Source organism: Zalophus californianus, chromosome 15, assembly GCF_009762305.2.
Source record: "Zalophus californianus isolate mZalCal1 chromosome 15, mZalCal1.pri.v2, whole genome shotgun sequence".
Lineage (NCBI taxonomy): Eukaryota > Metazoa > Chordata > Mammalia > Carnivora > Otariidae > Zalophus > Zalophus californianus.
Genome location: NC_045609.1, coordinates 82,431,476 through 82,450,402, shown reverse-complemented (window position 1 = coordinate 82,450,402; position 18,927 = coordinate 82,431,476). Strand labels below are relative to the sequence as shown.

The window sequence follows — 18,927 nt, the reverse complement described above, 5'->3', positions numbered from 1 at the left end:
CGGGTTGGAAGTCCTAAAATGATGTTGGCAGGGCAGCGTTACTTTCGCAAGCTCTAGGGGAGAGGACATTTCTGTGTCTCTTCCAGCTTCCCAAGGCACCTGCATTCCTGGACTCAGCCCCCCCCCCCCCCCCAGCCCCCATCTTCAAGGCCAGCGGCACACATCTGCCAATCTCTCTCCCTCTCTGGCTTTTCCTTCTGTCGTCCCATCTTCTCTGTGTCTGAGCCTCCTGTCCCCCTTTTATAAGGGCCCTGTGATCCTATTGCACCTACCCAGACCATTAAGGAGAATCGATCCTCCCCAAATCCTTAACTTAATCACATCCTCAAAGTCCCTTTTGCCATGTGAGGTGACATATTCACAGGTGCTGAGTATCAGGACGTGGGCCTCTTTGGGGGGCCCTTTTTCTGCCTACCACAGTCCTTGAACAGACCACTTACTAATGAGGTGGCCTTCAACAAACTGCCCAACCTTGGGCCTCATCTGTAAAATGGGGATTGTAATATGCCTACCCCCGGGGTATACTGCTGTCCTCGAACACAGCCTATGGCCGGCCTATCGTGTGTAATACATCACGTGCTGTCACGTGCTAGGTGTGTGGCGCCTAGTAGGTCTGAACTCTAGAAAGAAGATATGACTGAGCTCACAGGAAGCTCACTGTCTAGTGAGCAAGATGCTCACATCCTGGGGCTGTAGTGAGTGCTGGGATGTGGTGGGGCACGGAAGATTGAGGGCTCAGCCCTCAAGAGTGAGGTGTGGAGCCAACCGGAAGGCATCCTAGATGAGGTGGCCCTGGAGACGTTGTTTAGCAGGGGTGGGAGGAGAAGAGTATTTCCTGCACACGGAATAGCAGGGGTCGAGGTGCAGAGAAACACTTGGAGGGGGTGCATTCCAGGGAACTGCAGGCCGTTCGTCTTGTCCAGAGCTTGGACCGTGACCTGGAGAGCAGAGATCCTCATTTGTCACCCCATCCTCTCATTCCTTAAATAATCATTGGTGTCCAGCTATTGTAAGATGCTGACTCAAGAGCCCTGATTCTGCCAGAGCCACCTACTTCCCACAGTCCCTCTGTGCTCTCGCCTGGACCTGGAGTAGAGTCAGGATGTGACCCTCACGATCCTGGGGGCCAGGGTGACTTCCACAGCCAGGATCCTCGCCAGCGAGAGGCACCAGGCTGAGAGAATTCTAATGCTGTATTATGGTGCTTGGTTTAAATTAGCTTTCCATGATTCAGAGAGGGAAAATTTATTGTCAGGAATAGATTTGCCGTATTTCATTTCCCCATGGTTTAGCAAATGCTCTGGGCTCTGGACCACATCTGCTGGAGGGTCATTTTCATTCCCCTCTGAGGCCCAGTGACTCAGAGCTCCAGGGTCATCGGGCTCCTGCTCTGCTGGCCTGTGCCACGTGCACCCCAGTGACCCGACCAAACTGTCGAGTCATCCGGAAGCATCCAGTTATGCTCAGGACGTCCGTCAGTCTCCAGACCTGGCTGCCCAAATGCTGGCCGGATAAAGCCCTCCCTTCCAGCTAACTATTCCCTTTTGAAATAGACTTTTCTCAATCCGGCATTGTATTTCAATAAAATAATCCTGCTTCCAAATCTTTCTACAAATAGAATGATAGAAAATTCAAAACATATGCCTGCAACCAACTCCTCGCTAGCAAAGTAATACCCTTTTAGAATACCTTTCGGGGTTTTCATTCATTTGTTTCTTTTCCTAATTAGTGTTGATAATGTTCTTGTTGGCGAGGAGTTTAAATTCTTCCCTCCCCTGGCCCCCGATTCTTCTTCCACAAATGTTGTCTCTCAAGGCTTAATAGGTTGATGTCAGGCACAGAAATGTTATCTGCAGTTCCAACTGTAACTTGTGCTTAGCTCCCTTAGTCCAGTTTCATCTTAATAGCCACAAAGATTTTCTGTCCGTGTGATATGACCTTTATTCCTTCTGAAATACAGCTGGATATTTTTCTTCAGGCAGAAAATTTACTTTTGCCAACGTTGTTTATCTGCACCATGCTTACTGAAAGCGTTACTTGGAAATTAATCTTACGGATAACTACGTGTCTAGAGCCACAAACAATTTGCATCAGGGAAGTCCTGAAATATGTTAGTTTTATCTATTTTATCACTCACCAGAAAATAGTGTCACTTGATTTATGCAGTGTGAGCTGGCCAGACAATTTTTATGGGCTGGTAAATATTCAGTGTTTATCTGCAAGGCTGGTTTAAATGAGTTTGTGTTATTATGATACACCTGGGGCAGTACATTTACTAATCATCTACAACTCTGGTGACGCATGATGGGAAGAGAAGATACTTTTGCCAAGAGTCCTATCGTCTAGAGACAAGAGAGTCTCCCTTTGGTCCCACTGCGTGAGAAGGAAGTGATAAAACTTGTCCATTTGGGCTCCATTTTCCATTGAACGCAAAGGTCAGTTTGGAGTAGAGCGAGGGAGCACTATGAGGACAACCGGAGAGCCTTCAGTCCTTCGAAAGAGGGCCTTTGTCTGCAGGTATGCGCAGCGGGGGCGGGACAGTTAGTGACAGGGAGGGAGGAGCCCATCCGCCCAAATGCGAGAAGTGCCTTTGCATATAGAGTCATTTCAAGGAAAAGATTAGATCAAGTAAATTGTGGGCTTAATGCAAGATGTCATCATCTCTCTTTCAAAAGACACAATGACATTGGAACTTGCAAACTACAATTACAAATATAAGTTTTATCCCTCTGAAGATAAAACTGGTAATTAAAACCCATCACTTTCTGGGTAATTGTAAAATACAGTGGGATGTCAAAATTCCCTCTGAAAGGCTAAATTTTATCTTTGGATAATGGCAAAACATCTAAGTGTTCTGTTATTAAGAATTCAAAGGCTGTGAGTTGATGCACTATTGTAGCAATAAGAACACTGTTGTCATTTTTTCCAAGAGACAGACATGAAATCTTTTCGTGAAAACGTGAAGACAGACATTTTTAAGCGTGGCAACTTTGAACCCAAATCTCTGTGCCTTCGTAACCTCTCCCCAGTGGGTAGAAGTCATTTACACTTCTGAAATTATTGACCATTCTGTCTCTAAGAGAAAGCCCCGTGCAACACTTGGCTGGGCCCTGCTCCGCTATCAGAACTGGCCTGAGCCCAGGTGCTCAGGACTTGTCTCTGGGCTTCGTGGCTCCTACTCTCCTTCCTTAATGATGTGTTCTTTGAAAGCAAGAGCTGTCTCTGCTCCCAAGGTCAGCGCCAAGCTCCCTTTCTGGTTGTCCTGCCCATACAGTTTCTTACTTTACCTGTATTTGCGAAACCTCTGTCTCCTGATGACCTTATGTCTTCTTCCCTCATCGGACAGCATGGTAATACTTCCTCTGATTTAAATGAGTAAATGAAAATCCGGAGCCACGGAAAAGATGAGCCAGGAGACAGCATTCGCTTACCCAAGATGTTTTGTTCTACAGAAATTGCAGTTGACTTCCTCTGGGGCGGGCGGTTGAGACATGACGTGCCTTCCCCAAACTGTGTTCCTCGTGGCTCTTCACTCATTCATTCTTGGCACACACCTGCTCTGTGCAGGCTTGAGGCACCACCCCTGTCCACTGGGTTTTACCACTTACTCAACATTAACATCTTCAGCAAGTTGCTAGAACACTGAGCCGTGGTGTTTAAATCTGTGAAATGGGATATGTAGACTTTACAGGGTGGTTAGACGGATTAAAGATCCTGCATGCTGAACGCAGCACAATGCCTAATAATGGCGGGACTCAACAGATGGCATGTTGGTGACCTAAAATATGCTCATCCACTTCAAGTGCGTGTGCTGGTTTGTTTAAGGGTGAGGAAAGAAATTATAGGGAAGGTGACCTGTGTCCCCAGAGTATAAAAGGACTCATACTCAAGGGTCTGTACTTGAGACCTCCTACTGCCTCTTTCAAGATGGTGCCATGGGCCTGTGCAGTGAGATGGGGCTCGGGAAGCCCAGCCCAGAGCAGGCTGGGAGGGTGCCCAGAATAAGCACAGGGCTTGGGGCAGTGGGGAGCCTCACACACTGAAATGAGTAAGGAGGGGAGAGGTGTAGGGAAGTTGAAGTCCTTAACTTCAACTGTAGTTTTTACTGAACATACAAAGTATGTACAAAACCTCCCAGGGTTTCAGAAAAGGAGATTCTCTTCCCCCTTGTGTCTCAAGGTGGGTTCAGCAATTACTTATCTAGCCATTCAGCACTCTTCATTGGTTTCCTATGATGTGCTAGGCACTGGGGACAATCATCTGTGAAGCAGACAGATGTAACGCCCTTATGGACGTAATCGTGAACTATTACAAGTACGGTAAGTGTTGTAAACATGGCCAGACGCAAGGAGCTCTCTTCTCCCTCGTGCATCCTCCCATTCTTAATGCCCAGGAGCCAGACTTCCTCTTCCCCGTGATTGATGGCTGTCCTTATTATAATTCAGGTTTACTGAGAGACTGCTATGCGTTAGGGATTCAAGAAGTCCTCACAGCACCTTTGGGTGAAGGGATGGCCTTGTCCCCATTTTACAAATGAGGGAACAGAGTCTCTAGAGCATATATCACTTTACCAGGGTCCTTTGGTATGTAGGGTCGACATCAGATCAGCCTATCTTATTCTCTGTCCCAAACCCTTGCTCTTCCAATTCTGCAGCGTGGCTGATTATAGAGACCAAAGGGGAGGAGCCTTCCACAAGCAATTGAAATTTGATAAACATTCAATGTTTTCCTTAGATCTCATACATGCCCAGATACAAAGCATGGAAACCCCCAAAAAACTATCCATCAGAAAGAATGGTTCACTACCAACCTCTTAATCTCTCAATCATGTCTTTTGACTCTCACAGTCCAGTCAGAAAGGCACACTGGACCTCATGAGCGTCTATCAGTGCTATTTAGGAGGTTTGTTGACATTGACTGACAAAATTGGGTTTAAGAAAAGACAAGGACATTTATCACCTGTTTGTGCCTAGAGTGTGACTTCATGCCTCCACTTTTTTTTTATTCTGGTAAAAGAGCTTTTAAAAGATCACTTTGACAAGCAACAAGATGAATGATTAGGTTATAGAGATCATGAATATACACCTGCTGAGCAAATAGAAAAAAAGCAAAATCAAAAGACTCACTATTGGAGGAATGGGTACTTGTACTAAAAATAAGATTTCCAGTGACAACATCACAACAAAATAAAAAGGTCAGCATCCAAATGAGCTAGAAGTACAGAGGATGTGCTATGGAAAACAGACTTGTTTTTAACCACTTTACTGAAGTATGATTGACATACGAGAAGCTGTATTTAATGTATATACACCTTGATGAGTTTAGAGATAAGTATACATCCAAGAAGCTGTCACCATGATCCATGCCATAAACATATTCATCATCTCCAAAAGATTCTTCCTCTTAACCCCTTCATTTATGTGTGTGTGTGTGTGTGTGTGTGTGTGTGTGTGTGTGTGTGTGTGTGAGAGAGAGAGAGAGAGAGAGAGAGAGAGAGAGAGAGAGAGAACATTTAGCATAAGATCTACCCTCTTGGCAAAATTTTAAGTATATAGTACAGTATTACTAACTATAGACTCTGTTGTACAGTAGATTTCTAAGACTTACTTTGTATAACTGAAACTTTGTACTCTTTGACTAATGCCTCCCCAAAGCTCCCCCCTTCCCCCAGCCCCTGGCAACCACCATTCTACTCTCTGCTTTTATCAGTTTGACTTTTTCAGATTCTACATAGGAGTGAGATTGTGCAGTATTTGTCTTTCTGTGTCTGATTTATTTCACTTAGTGTAATGTCATCCAGGTTTATCCATGTTGTTTCAAATGGCAGGATTTCCTTCTTTTTTAAGGCTGAATAATCTTCAGCTTTGTGCATATACTACATTTTCTTTATCTATTCGTCCATCAATGGACATAGTTTGGCTCCATGTCTTGGGCATTGTGAATAATGTTGCAGTGAACATGGGAATTTAGATATCTCTTCCAGATCCTGATTTCAGCTCTTTTGGATATATACCTAGAAGTGGGACTACTGATACATGGTAGTTCTATTTTTAATTTTTTGAGGGATTTCCGTACTGTTTTTTGCAAAGGTCGTCTCAGTTTGCATCCCCACAATGTATGGTTCAACGGTACAAGTGCTTCCTTTTCTCAACACCCTCGCCAATATTTGTTGTCTTTTGCTTTTTTTTATACTAGCCATTCGAACTGGTGTGATGTGATATCTCACTGTGCTTTTGATTTGCATCTCCCTGATCATCAGTGAGGTTGAGCATCTTTTTGTATAACTGTTGGCCATTTGTATGTCTTCTTGGAAGACGTGTCTATTCAGTTCCTTTGCCCATTCTTTAATCTGGTTATTTGGGATTATTTTGCTGTTGAGTTGTAGGAGTTCCCTGTGTATTTTGTGTATTAACCCTTTGTCAAATAGATGGTTTACAAATACTTCCTCCCATTCTGTAGCTTGCCTTTCATTTTGTTGATTATTTTTCCTTTACTGTAAGGAGGCTGTTTTGTTCAATGTAGTCCCACTTGTCTATCTTTGCTTTGGTTGCCTGTGTTTTTGGTGTCATGTCCGAGAAATCTTTGCCAAGACCAATGTCAAGGAGCTTTTCCCCTATGTTTTCTTGAAACTATAAGTTTTAAGTCTTACATTTAAGTTGTTACTCCATTTTTTACTTCATTTGTGCAGTGGTAGAAGATAAGGGTCCAGTTTATTCTTTTGCATGTGCAGATCCAGTTTTCCCAGCACCATTTATTAAAGAGATATCCTTTCCCCATTGGGCTTTCTTGGCACCTTTGTCAAAGATCAGTCAACCAGACCTTGAGACCAAAGAGAAATGTAAAGATGCTGAGTAGCATAGTTTCACAATATAGGAGAGTAAAAGAAAAAGTAGTATTTCCTCATTAAAATGGGACTTTTCAATATTTCTCGTCAAGTTAATTGACACTATGTTGTAAGACTGGACTCTGTCATCCATGTTGCTAAAAATCCACATGTTCAAATTGGCCATCAACATTTCTGGGCCATTTTCTCTGTGGGAAAATGGCAACTCTCCTTAAGTGTGTGGTGGCCTTCTACTTGGGCATGCCCAGCACTTCACAGTTATCAGGAACCACTAATACTCTTCTATAGCCTCTAAGGATTTCATAGTCAGTACATCACACATACACCTGGTTTTCTAAGCCATGCAGCCCATTGGCATTTGGGGCATTAAAATCCCAAGGCCCCCTGCCCTAGAAGACCCAGTTTTGCCAAAGTTCCAGATCCAGATTCCCAAGCGGTGACCTAGTGTTGGTTTTCTCTTCTGAAATGTTTCGTACTTGCTTAAACACTGTTTGTACTCCTTTGCTTGATTTCCTGCCATGTTTTAGCCGCTTTCTGTGGTATTCATACATCAAACTTGCCCCCTTTGTTTTAAATCGCTGTGGCAACCCGTCTCTTTCCCTCTTCCTTCCTCCTGGTCTTACCCCTCTGCACACCCCAGTCCAACGCTCCTCCAGTCTTGCCTTCCAGCTGTTTGCAAGCTCATGTGTCTGAAACTGCTGGGAAATCTCTACCCCCCCCCCACACACACGTATATAAAATCTCTTTTGTCTCTCTCTCTCTTTTTTTTTTTACCTATAAGGAAACAAATTTATCAATGAATACATTCGAATTGCAACAAGGTTGTTTTTTTCTAAGTGGCCACATTTCCCGGAAGATAAATTACTTGATAATCGCAAGCGTGACAGAACCTCTGTAGCATCAACACAGCATCAGTGGCAGAGTGAGAACAACTCTGCCTCCCCAGTCCCAGGAGCTTAGCATCCCCCGGAAACTGCGGGAGCTCCTTTATCCTTCTGAGGCAGGGAAAGAGGGAATGAAGCCATTTTATCAGCCTTACAGCACGCCGCAGGAACTCATACCCCGTATCCTCCTAAATCACTTGGGCAGCATGCCAGTAAATATCATGGCTCTTGCCCCGTTACCCCTGCGCACCTGCCCGGCTTTCCAATCAGCAATGGGGGGGGGGGGGTGCGGATGCAGGTTGGTCTTCTCTCTGTCCCCAAGGCCCGTGCAGGACCCAGCACAGCTGGGGCCTCGATACACCTCAGAGCACCAGCGGGGACAGGCTGAGCTCCACCCTCAGGTAGTCCTGATATCTGGCTTTAAGCCACATATTTAACCTCTTAGGTTCTAGTTTTCTTGTCCATAAAATGGGATAATGAGACCTACCTCTTAGGATCCCTAGTTAGATTGAGTGGTGGAATTCAGCTCCTGGTCCCTCCTCTACCTGACCAGCCTGCTTAGCACAATAGCCCCCTGGACCCTCCCACTCTGTCGATTCCTTCATAACATTCCCCACCCCTGGACTTGAGAGCAATATACTCATTTGCTTGCTTTTTGTTTTTCCTTGCAACTTTAAAGCAAGCAGGAGGTTTTGTCCACGGTGACCAATCAATATGCCCCCAGTGCCTGGTGGATAGTAAGTGCCAGATAAATCTGTGTGTGATTGAAGTCTGCAACGTGATGGGAGGGTGGATGGGTGGATGGGTGGAAGGAAGGAAAAGAAAGGAAAGGAGAGGAAGGAAGGAAAGGAAAGGAAGGAAAGAAGGAAGGAAGGAAGGAAGGAAAGAAAGAAAAGAGCCAGACAGGCAAGTAATAAGTACATAGAGTCCATGTGAATATACAAACAACCATTGAGTTGTTGATATTCTAGATGCCAGTTTTTTTTTTTTTTTAAGGCTTGCTGGTCTTCTTTTTTTATTTTTTTAAATTAATTAAAATTTTTTTTCAATGTAGGGTTCCATGATTCATTGTTTGCGTATAACACCCAGTGCTCCATTCAATATGTGCCCTCTTTAAATACCCATCACCAGGCTAACCCATCCCCCCACACCCCTCCCCTCTGGAACCCTCAGTTTGTTCCTCAGAGTCCATAGTCTCTCGTGGTTCATCTCGCCCTCCAATATCCGCCCCCCTTCATTTTTCCCTTCCTACTATCTTCTTTTTTTTTTCTTTAACATATAATGTATTATTTGTTTCAGAGGTACAGGTCTGTGATTCAACAGTCTTACACAATTCACAGCGCTCACCATAGCACATACCCTCCCCAATGTCTATCACTCAGCCACCCCATCCCTCCCACCCCACCTCCACTCCAGCAACCCTCAGTTTGTTTCCTGAGATTAAGAATTCCTCATATCGGGGCGCCTGGGTGGCTCAGTTGGTTAAGCGACTGCCTTCGGCTCAGGTCATGATCCTGGAGTCCCGGGATCGAGTCCCGCATCGGGCTCCCTGCTCAGCGGGGGGTCTGCTTCTCCCTCTGACCCTCCCCCCTCTCATGTGCTCTCACTTTCTCGCTGTCTCAAATAAACAAATAAAATCTTTAAAAAAAAAAAAAGCCTCATATCAGTGAGGTCATAGGATACATGTCTTTCTCTGATTGACTTATTTCGCTCAGCATAATACCCTCCAGTTCCATCCACATCATTGCAAATGGCAAGCTCTCGTTCCTTTTGATGGCTGCATAATATTCCACTGTGTATATATACCACATCTTCCTTATACATTCATCCATTGATGGACATCTTGGCTCTTTCCACAGTTTGGCTATTGTGGACATTGCTGCTATAAACAGCTTCAGAACACTACATTTGTATCTTTGGGGTAAATACCCAGTAGTGAAATTGCTGGATCGTAGGGTTGCTCTATTTTCAACTTTTTGACGCACCTCCATACTGTTTTCCAGAGTGGCTGCTCCAGCTTGCATTCCCTCCAGCGGTGTAGGAGGGTTCCCCTTTCTCCGTAGATGCCAGTTTTTCTAAAACTGATCAATTAGATCCAGGTATGTTGATCAAAGTACCATCAAACAGGACTGATTTAAGTTCAAAGTACAGGCTCAACACTGAGACTCACCTTCGCCATCCTCCGGGTAGATGCACAAGAATAAGACGGAAGAGTGTGGAAGATATGGATCCACGGTAGTCAGTAGTCGGTTGTGTCATCATGCTGTGAACAGAAAAGGGGCTCTGGAGTGCCGGGAAAGGGATCTGACGCTGCTGAGCCAGGCACCTCGCCTTTTCCCATGACAGAGAATTGTGTCCAGTTGTGGTAATGTCCTTAAAAATGAGTTTGGAGAGGCCTCTCAATATGGCTTCAAAACAAACAAATGGTGGGGGGGGGAGTGGGGCGGGGCGCCTGGGCGGCTCAGTCGGTTAAGGGTCTGCCTTCGGCTCAGGTCATGATCTCAGGGTCCTGGGATCGAGTCCGGCATCGGGCTCCCTGCTCCGCGGGGAGTCTGCTTGTCCCTTTGCGCCTCCCCCACTTGTGCTCTCTCTGTCTCTCAAATAAATAAATAAATTCTTAAAACAGAATAGGAAAATGAGAGGTTCAGGACTCAGGTAGCTCACTGCAGAAGTTAATGGCGGAACCCACTGCCCATCCCAATTCTTGCAAGGGTTTTGTTTGGTTTGATTTGTCTGTTGTTTTTTAAATGAGATGCTATTCATGTCTGCCTCTGCCTGATAAAGAGGAATCAGGTGCAGGTTAAAGAAAGAGAGACATTTTTAGAAATAAGAACATCTTCTGTTCCCTTGCCCGTCGTTAGACTGGTATCTTAGATAAGTCAGTTGTCACCTTGGAAAGCGAATGGAGCTTCCCCAGAGTTGGGTACAGAGAAGGGCGAGGGACAGAGTGAGCTCTGGAGAGTGGGCATCCTGGAGGCTGGAAGTGATATCAGAAGGAGCACCCCACTCGGACACCAGTGTAGGAAAGAAGGTAGACCAAGATCACACCACAAGGCACAGTTTATTCCGAAGAGTATGGACCATTTTCCTGCATTTCTCATAACTTCAACAGGTGTCACTATGCATAGGATCTAAGAACCCTCCAAAACTTTGGCAGTGCAAACCCCAAAGCATACGTTCACTCTTTCCCTGGCTGAGAGATGTGCTAAGAATGGCCATGTCCTGAGCTCTCTGGTCCCATGTGCCTCTCTCCTGGGTGCTGTCATAATGTGCAAAATGACTATTGGGGTTTATGCCTCCCTGGTCTCCAAGAGCACTCTCTGCCTTGCTAACATAGGCACAAACTGAAGCCAGTGCTTGCTCGTATAGGGAGCTTTACAGGACTGAAAATGTTGTGTAAGATCTCTGTGTTGCTTGTTTGTTCTCTCTCTCTCTCTCTCTCTCTCTCTCTCTCTCTCTCTGCATCCCCACATAGTCATCATTCCTTGGAGCCTGCTCTAGCTTGCGCTTTCTCACCAGAAAGGTGCGAGATGCTCTTAAAGTGAGCAAGCTCCCCTGTCCCTGCGGCCAGCTAGCCACCTCCTTTCTGTGCTGGGTCAGATCTGGTCCCACAGCCAGGCCACATCTCCTGAGAGGCTGCATGCACCCTGGGCCTGGATAGCTGCCCTAGAGAAGAGTGAGCTATGAAATGCAGGCTTAACCATGAGCGAAGCCGGGAGAGGATGCTAGGCTGCCACTGGTCAGCTCATACCAGGAGTCAGCCAAGATGCAGGCATGATTTCTCCACACACCAAACACATCTCCCATTAACCTGCAAGCCCGGGGCTGTTCAACAGCAAATACTAAAAACACTTGCGGGAGGTGAACGTGCTGCTTTGCTTCTGTTTCAGGTGCTAAACCTGCCCCCGGGATCTGCTTTGAGAGAGTCAACTCTGCAGGTGACCCTTACGGCAACTGTGGCAAAGACTCTAAGAGTTCCTTTGCCAAATGCGAGATGAGGTATGGAACCCACAACCTGAGCACACCATCACTTTGAACTTCCTACATGGCTCAGGGCCGGTTCCAAACTTGCCCTCTTTGAGGACTGTTTGTTCTCTCCCTTCCAGAGATGCTAAATGCGGAAAAATCCAGTGTCAAGGAGGTGCCAGCCGGCCCGTCATTGGTACCAATGCCGTTTCCATAGAAACAAACATCCCACTGCAGGAAGGAGGTCGAATTCTGTGCCGCGGGACCCACGTGTACTTGGGCGATGACCTGCCGGACCCCGGGCTTGTGCTTGCTGGCACCAAGTGTGCAGATGGAAAAGTAAGACCCAAAAGTTCATTCGCAGCGTAAATGTAAGTCTGGAAGGGGGCCTGCTGAGAAACGTCCTGTCCAAGAACTGATTTAGGAGGTTTGTTTGTTTTCCTAAATCCCCTCCTTCCTAGAACTTTGTCTCTGGAATCCAGTTCTTTGCACCTAGAAGGCAAAGTTAATAAATCCTAGATCCTGGCCTGACCATTGAGATGCACATTTGGGGAAATCAAGCTTGGTTTCTCAGCCTTTAAGTGTTAATAAGTCATTTCTACACTCTGGGTGCCATGAGTGTTTCCAGCCAGGAAATTACTTTGGAAGGAAACACAGTAGCATGTGATATTGTTTTTGGAAATGTGGCCTTGGTTTTTGGCCCAGTGACGGCTTGTTCTCACCTGGACAGAACAGGAAGTCAGATGTATTTTCAGAGACCCCCATAGAGAGAATAGGAGAGGGGAAGAGAGAGGATCAGCTTGAAGCCAAAGGGAGGTCTTTTGGAGCCCAGGGGGAAAGGTAGACGGAGATATTTGGGGGTTTAGAAAGAAAGTCAAAAATGAAAAAACAAAACAAGAAACTGAGTTGTTGTTTTTTTTTTTTAACATTCTGCCACGTTGATTTTTCTCACCAAACTTTCTCATCAGGCTAAATGAAAGCAAGTTAATAAAACATTTTAGGAAAGAGGATTAATCAACCCCCACATGCTTTTTTTAGGACCCCCACCTTCAAAATGATTATGAAATCATTCACGAACATGGAGCTTACAGAGTAGAATAGAAAGATGGATTCAGCTCCTTGAGCAGAGTCCCCAGGGCAAGAATTCTGTACCCTCACCCCTGTCCCCCCGTATACTCTGAGCTGCAAGTGCCTCATCCCAAAGAAAATGGGATGATGATACCCGAAACATGATATACATTCCGGGGGTCTCCTTAACCACACATGTTAGCTTCTCTTCAGGCCTTGACATTAGAATAACACTCATTTTTTAAACTGTAGTCTGAACAGCCAGAAGCCAGAACCAGGTGCATGTGAACACCGAAATTCCAAGGGCTCAATTTATCAATGAGTTTTTTTCTCCATGTGCAAGATTAAATGTGCTTTGATCTCCATCCCTGCAGAACACAGGTTCTTTGAAAGCCGTCCTTGGCATTGCTCGTGGGTTGGGAGAACGGCACCCATGTGCTGGGATTCTGACCGGGGTCCTGCTGTGTTCTCTGTAACCTCCGTTTGTTTTGTCAGCTGGAATGTGACCGTCCCCTTGGCCAAGATTCCCGGCAGCCCTGGGAGTTGTTCTGGGCAAGGGCAACTGGCACTTTTTTCAAAGTGTGTCACTAGTGTGAACGTCCCATAGGAAGGTTCTACTTGATTAGAAATGCTTCTGCAATCTAAAAATTAGACTTCTTTTCCTCTGACTCCACTCATTTGTAACATCTTACGGGAGATAAAGGGCCTGATCCTTTGAGTCTGGAGTATATTAGGCACCTTTAAAATGAGACTAAACTCTTGCAACCAGCCCAGTATCATTTAGCAAATTACTTCCTCCTCAAAGACTTGATAAATACAAGGGAACTGTGTGTTTTCCTCTGCTGAGCATTTGTGTTGATGGTGTGTGTCATCGATGATAGTACTTGTCCATCAGTAATTTGGAAAAGTTCCCATATTTCAGTATCTCCTTTAAAAGGTTCTTGGACCTTGGATTCTTGGAGTCTTTGAGTCTGCACAGGCCCCAGGCTAAGGGCTGGTGCATTTCTCCTTTCCTGTATCTTTTAATGGAAAGGGCAGGTGAGGGCCAGTGGGCAGAGGGGGGAGATGCTGCAATTCACAGGTTTCGTTGCAAGCTCTAAACAAAAATCAGTTATCGTGACCTCATAATTTACTGAAACCATATGAAGCGCCACATTGACTTGAGTCACATTGACCTGAGTCTTGGAATCTGGAGGCAGGCCTCCAGATCCAGGTCGGAGTCAAATGGAAAGCCCATCATTGTGCTGCATCCATAGGAGCTGAAAGAAGATCGTCTTCTTCAAACCTCTCTTTGCTTTCCCTTTTTAAATCACAGAGACTGTGCATGTGGTTGGAAAGGGGCTAAGAAATTGACTGTTTTCCTCCTTCTGCAGATCTGCCTCAATCGTCGGTGTCAAAACATAAGCATCTTCGGTGTTCATGAATGTGTGATGCAGTGCCACCAGAGAGGGGTGAGCCGGCTGAATTGCGTTTTTATAGCCAGTCCCTATCAAGCTAAGCGCTAAATCATTCATTTGTGAAGGATTCTACAATCCGTAACTTTTTAAAAATCTTGCAGTTGCCTCAGTGTTTTCTTCTAAAGACACTAATTTTCTTTGACCTTTACATAGCAGGAGTAATGTGACTTTTATTTAACAAAGAAAATCAGATTGAGCTCTAATTGTCTTTCAAATTAACATCCTGTGATTTTTACAAAGGGACTTTGTCAGCTTCAAAGTAATTTTAAAAACTAACCTTCCTGCATAAAGGATTTTGCGTTAATGTTTCAAACAGAGCTATCCCTCTTTCAGCCAAGATTCAGAATATGTGTCTGAACTGAAATCCTTCCAAAGGGAATTAAAACAAAGAAGACAGAACATACTGACCACATGTTCTTGAAATCACATACAATGCGTTTCAACTAAAGAAGGCTGTTATTTTAGTCCAGAGAATTTTTTTAGGCGAGAAGACGACTCTAATTGTTTAAAACATAATTTATTTTTCCTGATGGGCTTAATTATTTCCAATGGAATCATATTAATCTTGATTAACCATGCCGGTGGTTCATTTGTTTTTCTGAAACTTTTCTGCAGAAATCATGCTCCGAATTCTATTTTTAAAACTCACAGGCACTCGCCAATGACTCTAACATAGAATTATGGGGGTTTTAATAAAATGGCTATTACGCCGTAACCATGAAGGACTGCAATGCCATCTCTGGATGGGTTTGTTGACTGAGAGTGTAGCTGACTGTCAATATAAAATGAAATCTTTTTATGTCTTCGTTAGATCATAGATTTCTTTTTAACGGCCCAAAGAGATGATCTGGTGCAGCCTTATTATGAAGGAGCCCAGGACCGAGAGGTGGTAGTGCCTGTTGGAGGTTACATGACCAGTTAGTGGGAATGCTGGGGTGGGGACCCTGGATGCCTCACTTTGCAGCATCCCTGGGCTCCCATCCACGTGTTGGAGAGGAAAGGCCCACATTGTCTGGGTAGGCAGAACAGCTGCCGTGACTTGGTGACAAATCACTTGACCACAGGCCTTCCCTGAGTAAGACCAGGCTCACCGGCAGTGCCTCCAAAAGGGGTGGCGGAGCTGCAGTCTCTCTGCTGCCGATGGCCAGAAGGGCGCGTGACTCCGGTTTGCATTGGGAGACCGTGCCAAACAGTGTGGGCCGCATAGTGCCAAACCCTTGCAGGTGCCTGGCGGGTGGTATGTCAGCCGCAGCGCCTTTGAGAAACAGGCAAGACGCTCAGCTTCGGCAGGTTGTGCCACTCGGTAATCAATGCTGCGTGGCTTCAGCTTTATGGGAATATACTTTCCAACTTGTCACAGGTTATCTGGACTGTTGGTCTTATTTTAGGCAATTGGGGCTTTTGATGGTTGAATCATCAAGGAAAAAAAGTGAAAGCGGGAAAACATCACAAATGAGACATCTACTCTAAACATTTTAAGTTTTGCTTTAAAATATAAAAGTGTGCATTTGGCCCCACCCGGCAATATTCAGATGCAGGGCTGAGGCCTTTGGGGTGAGTGTCCTGACCGTAGCTCTGCTCTGACTTCTTTATATAAACCACGCAAAGCGCATCATCTATAATGTAGTTTTCTTCTTTAAGTGGAAGAGAAACTCGGACACTCAGAAGCAACCCGAGTACAGAATCCTTCCTGGTTTGTGCAGCTCTTCCTGGTCATTCGCAGGCATCCTACCCATTCCAAATGGGTCAGAAATTCTTTTTAGCGACTTGCCCGTATCCAGTGTTCCCAAAGCATGCCCCCCAATTTTCAGAGAGATAACGTCCTCTTGTTTTCATGCTCATATTCCACTGGTTCATGCAGGAGCTCCGTAAGTTCCGTAGATAGTAACAGCGAGTCTAAGAGCCGACTCAGGCTGGGGAGCAGCCTCCTTCGGTCACCTATGCTAACCAGGTGAGCCGAGCTGGCCCCTCCCTGGAGGGCTCTCGTCTCCAAGCTAGGCTACTCGCTCAGGGCCCCCCAGAACGAAGCCCATCCTCCTGCTTTCTCAGCACCCTTTCCTGTCACCAGGACACCAGGGTTTGGTAGGCCGTGGCCAGCGTGCAGGGCCAGGAGCCAAGGAAGGGCTGCTGGGAGCCTGCCCGAGGGAGGCGGGCGTCTCAGGCATGTGATGTCAGAGCAGGTCAGCCAGCCTCTCCGAGCTTCGTGTCTACAGGAGGCAGGGCTGTGCCCAGAGGTTGTCAGGCCCGTGATGGCCGAGGGCTCAGATTCCGCAGCCCTGAAGCCGGGTCGCTCCTCACCACGGAGAAGGCTTCTCATTGTGGTCAGACGGTGGGCGGGGGTGAGGGGGGGGGGGGGATCCTGACTTGAAAAAGAAGACACAGTTATTGACGGAGAAAGAAAGGGGTGGGAGGCAGTGGAAGACCCCCCCCGCCAAATCCCCATCACTCCCTTAACAGCTGCTGACAGGCAGATTATGTTACATTTGCAGCCTTGGGCTCTGGTCCCACCTGTGTGGTGCTGTGTTTCAGGTTTATGCTCACAGTGGCCTGTCTGTATCTGGCGGTGTCAGCACTGATGGGGACGCTGACCACAGGGCCTTTGCTTTGGTCTGGCAGCCAATTAGAGCTCAAAGATTTACTGCCGCCCCACATGGAGGGTGGGCTCTAATGCTGCATCTCTCTCTTGATGTCCCCCTCCCCTGTGGCCCGGACAGGTGTGTAACAACCGGAAGAACTGCCACTGTGAGGCCCACTGGGCGCCTCCCTTCTGTGACAAGTTTGGCTTCGGGGGAAGCACAGACAGTGGCCCCATCCGGCGAGCAGGTGCGTGGGGACAGCGCATCCCCGGGAGTGGGCGCTGAGCAACTGGGGGGCCGTGGGTAGTCAGGCACGGGTCCTTCCAAGCAAAACGGAGGGCTCACCAGCTGCCAAGGGGATGTAGGTGTACCCCCCAGTGGGAACCCCAGTGCACCCCCACGAGGGCCTGACACCGCCCAAGGCCCATTTCCAGCCGCTGTCCCATCCTGACCTCTGCCGAGACTCCTTGCTCTGCTCTGGCTGAGAGGCTGACTCTGTCCCTTCTTCAGCGGCGACACTTTGCTTAGCTAAAGTCATTTTGACAGCAGACTGCCAAATGGGTATGAACTTCAGTGGGGGGTGAAAGGACTTTGTAAAGTCCAGCCTCGGTGCCCTGGGGACCAAGAGGTGTGACGCCGAATGTCTCCTAAAACCTTTACTAAGGAGACACCTCCTCCAAGTCCAGGTGAACGGTCCCAGCAGCAGCAGTGGTAAAAGCAACCGCTTCTGTTTACTGAGTTGTTGTCCTGTGCAGGCCCCATGCTGGGCGTTTCTTCTGCATGATCTCAGCAGATCCTTGCCTAACTCCCAAGTCACGATTATTCTTCCTTCTTTACAATATAAAGGACCTGGGGCTCAGGGAAGGTAAGTAACTTACCCGAAGTCACACAGCTAAGATTGAGACCAAGTCCATCTCCCCCTAAAAAGACTCCTCATAGCAGCTGTGCTTGACCCCCCTTCTTTTCTCCCCGGACGACCTGGAGGAATGGTCTCCTGGTGCATTGCTGTTTTGTCTGAGCACTTGTCAGGCAGTGAAGGGGCAAGTCTGAAGGATGTCCCTCGTAAAGGGAAAGAAACACATCAAAAAGGTGCAGGGGGCCAGCGCCGAGCCCACTTGTGCTGACACCTCGGTGCTCACCTGAGCCCCATGACGCGCAGATGCTCAGACGGTGGCTCATGCTGCTATGGAGGATGTCACGTGTCTCACGTCCCGCTGTGACTGGCAGTGGGTCACCACGTCTCCAAGACAACAGACATAACACTGCTCTGTGGGTCCAGGCGGCAAGGGCAGAGCTGGGGCGGGGGGGGGGGGGGACCTGCCCCGCGGGCACATCTGTAGAAAGTGTCGTGAGTTCCTGATCATCCCTCCACTTAAATAGGGACGGGTCTCAGCGTCGCTCTCAGAGACTCGGGGCGACCCCTCCCTTGGGTCCAGGCCCCGCAGCAAGTACAAAAAGGACCAGAAAGTCTTGCTGTCTAGTGAGCGTTCCTTGCGGTGGTAGGAAGACAAGGGCCGGCCCCGTGTCCCCTTTCGTCGCTGACGTCTGCGCCCTGAGCATGGCGTTCTCGCTGCCCCGCGGTTAACGCTCGGGGACGGCGTGAAGCGTGTGTCGGGCACAACTAGCAGGATTCTAGCTTCTGCTCGGACAGGGGCACTGCTACCCATTCCCCCCGCATCGAGTCAGCCGGATGGTGCCCGAAAGGGGTTGGAGGGGATTGGCCAGCGTGAGCTGGTACCGGCCGTGGTACTCAGCTGTGGGGGCTTCACAGAAGCCAGGAAATCCGCAGTTGCCAGTTCTTCACCGTAGCAGGTAAGAATCGTTACAGCAATGAAAACGAGCAGTGACTCCATCCACTGCTGCCATTCCTGCATGAAAGGACATTGAAACGCACACTGAAGAGGCAGGCGTGGGGAGCCAGGTCCCAGGCCTCCCTGCCCCCATTGCCCGCCAGCCTGGCCATGACTCCTCGAGCACCTGCCACGTGCCGGCCACTCTGCCCCCAGAGACACGGAGCAGGCCCAGTGTGGCCCAGCAAAAGCGCTGCCAGGGGAGGGGTGACGTGGGACTCGGGGAGGTGGGCCAATGTGGGGAGCCGCACAGGACACGGTGTTGGCACTGCATGAGGGGAC

The 18,927-nt window shown here is 47.5% G+C and overlaps 1 protein-coding gene across 6 annotated transcripts in view; it reads left to right on the top strand.

Annotated features, from left to right (window-relative positions):
• ADAM12 (ADAM metallopeptidase domain 12) overlaps nt 1–18,927 on the top strand; it is a 357,064-nt gene that overhangs the window by 301,285 nt on the left and 36,852 nt on the right. For all 6 annotated transcript variants that reach the window (XM_027596330.2, XM_027596333.2, XM_027596331.2 and 3 more), the window contains 4 exons: nt 11,619–11,727; nt 11,835–12,033; nt 14,136–14,213; nt 16,934–17,042. In XM_027596330.2, coding sequence (XP_027452131.2) covers nt 11,619–11,727; nt 11,835–12,033; nt 14,136–14,213; nt 16,934–17,042 — 495 coding nt within the window. The remainder of the gene's footprint in view (nt 1–11,618; nt 11,728–11,834; nt 12,034–14,135; nt 14,214–16,933; nt 17,043–18,927) is intronic.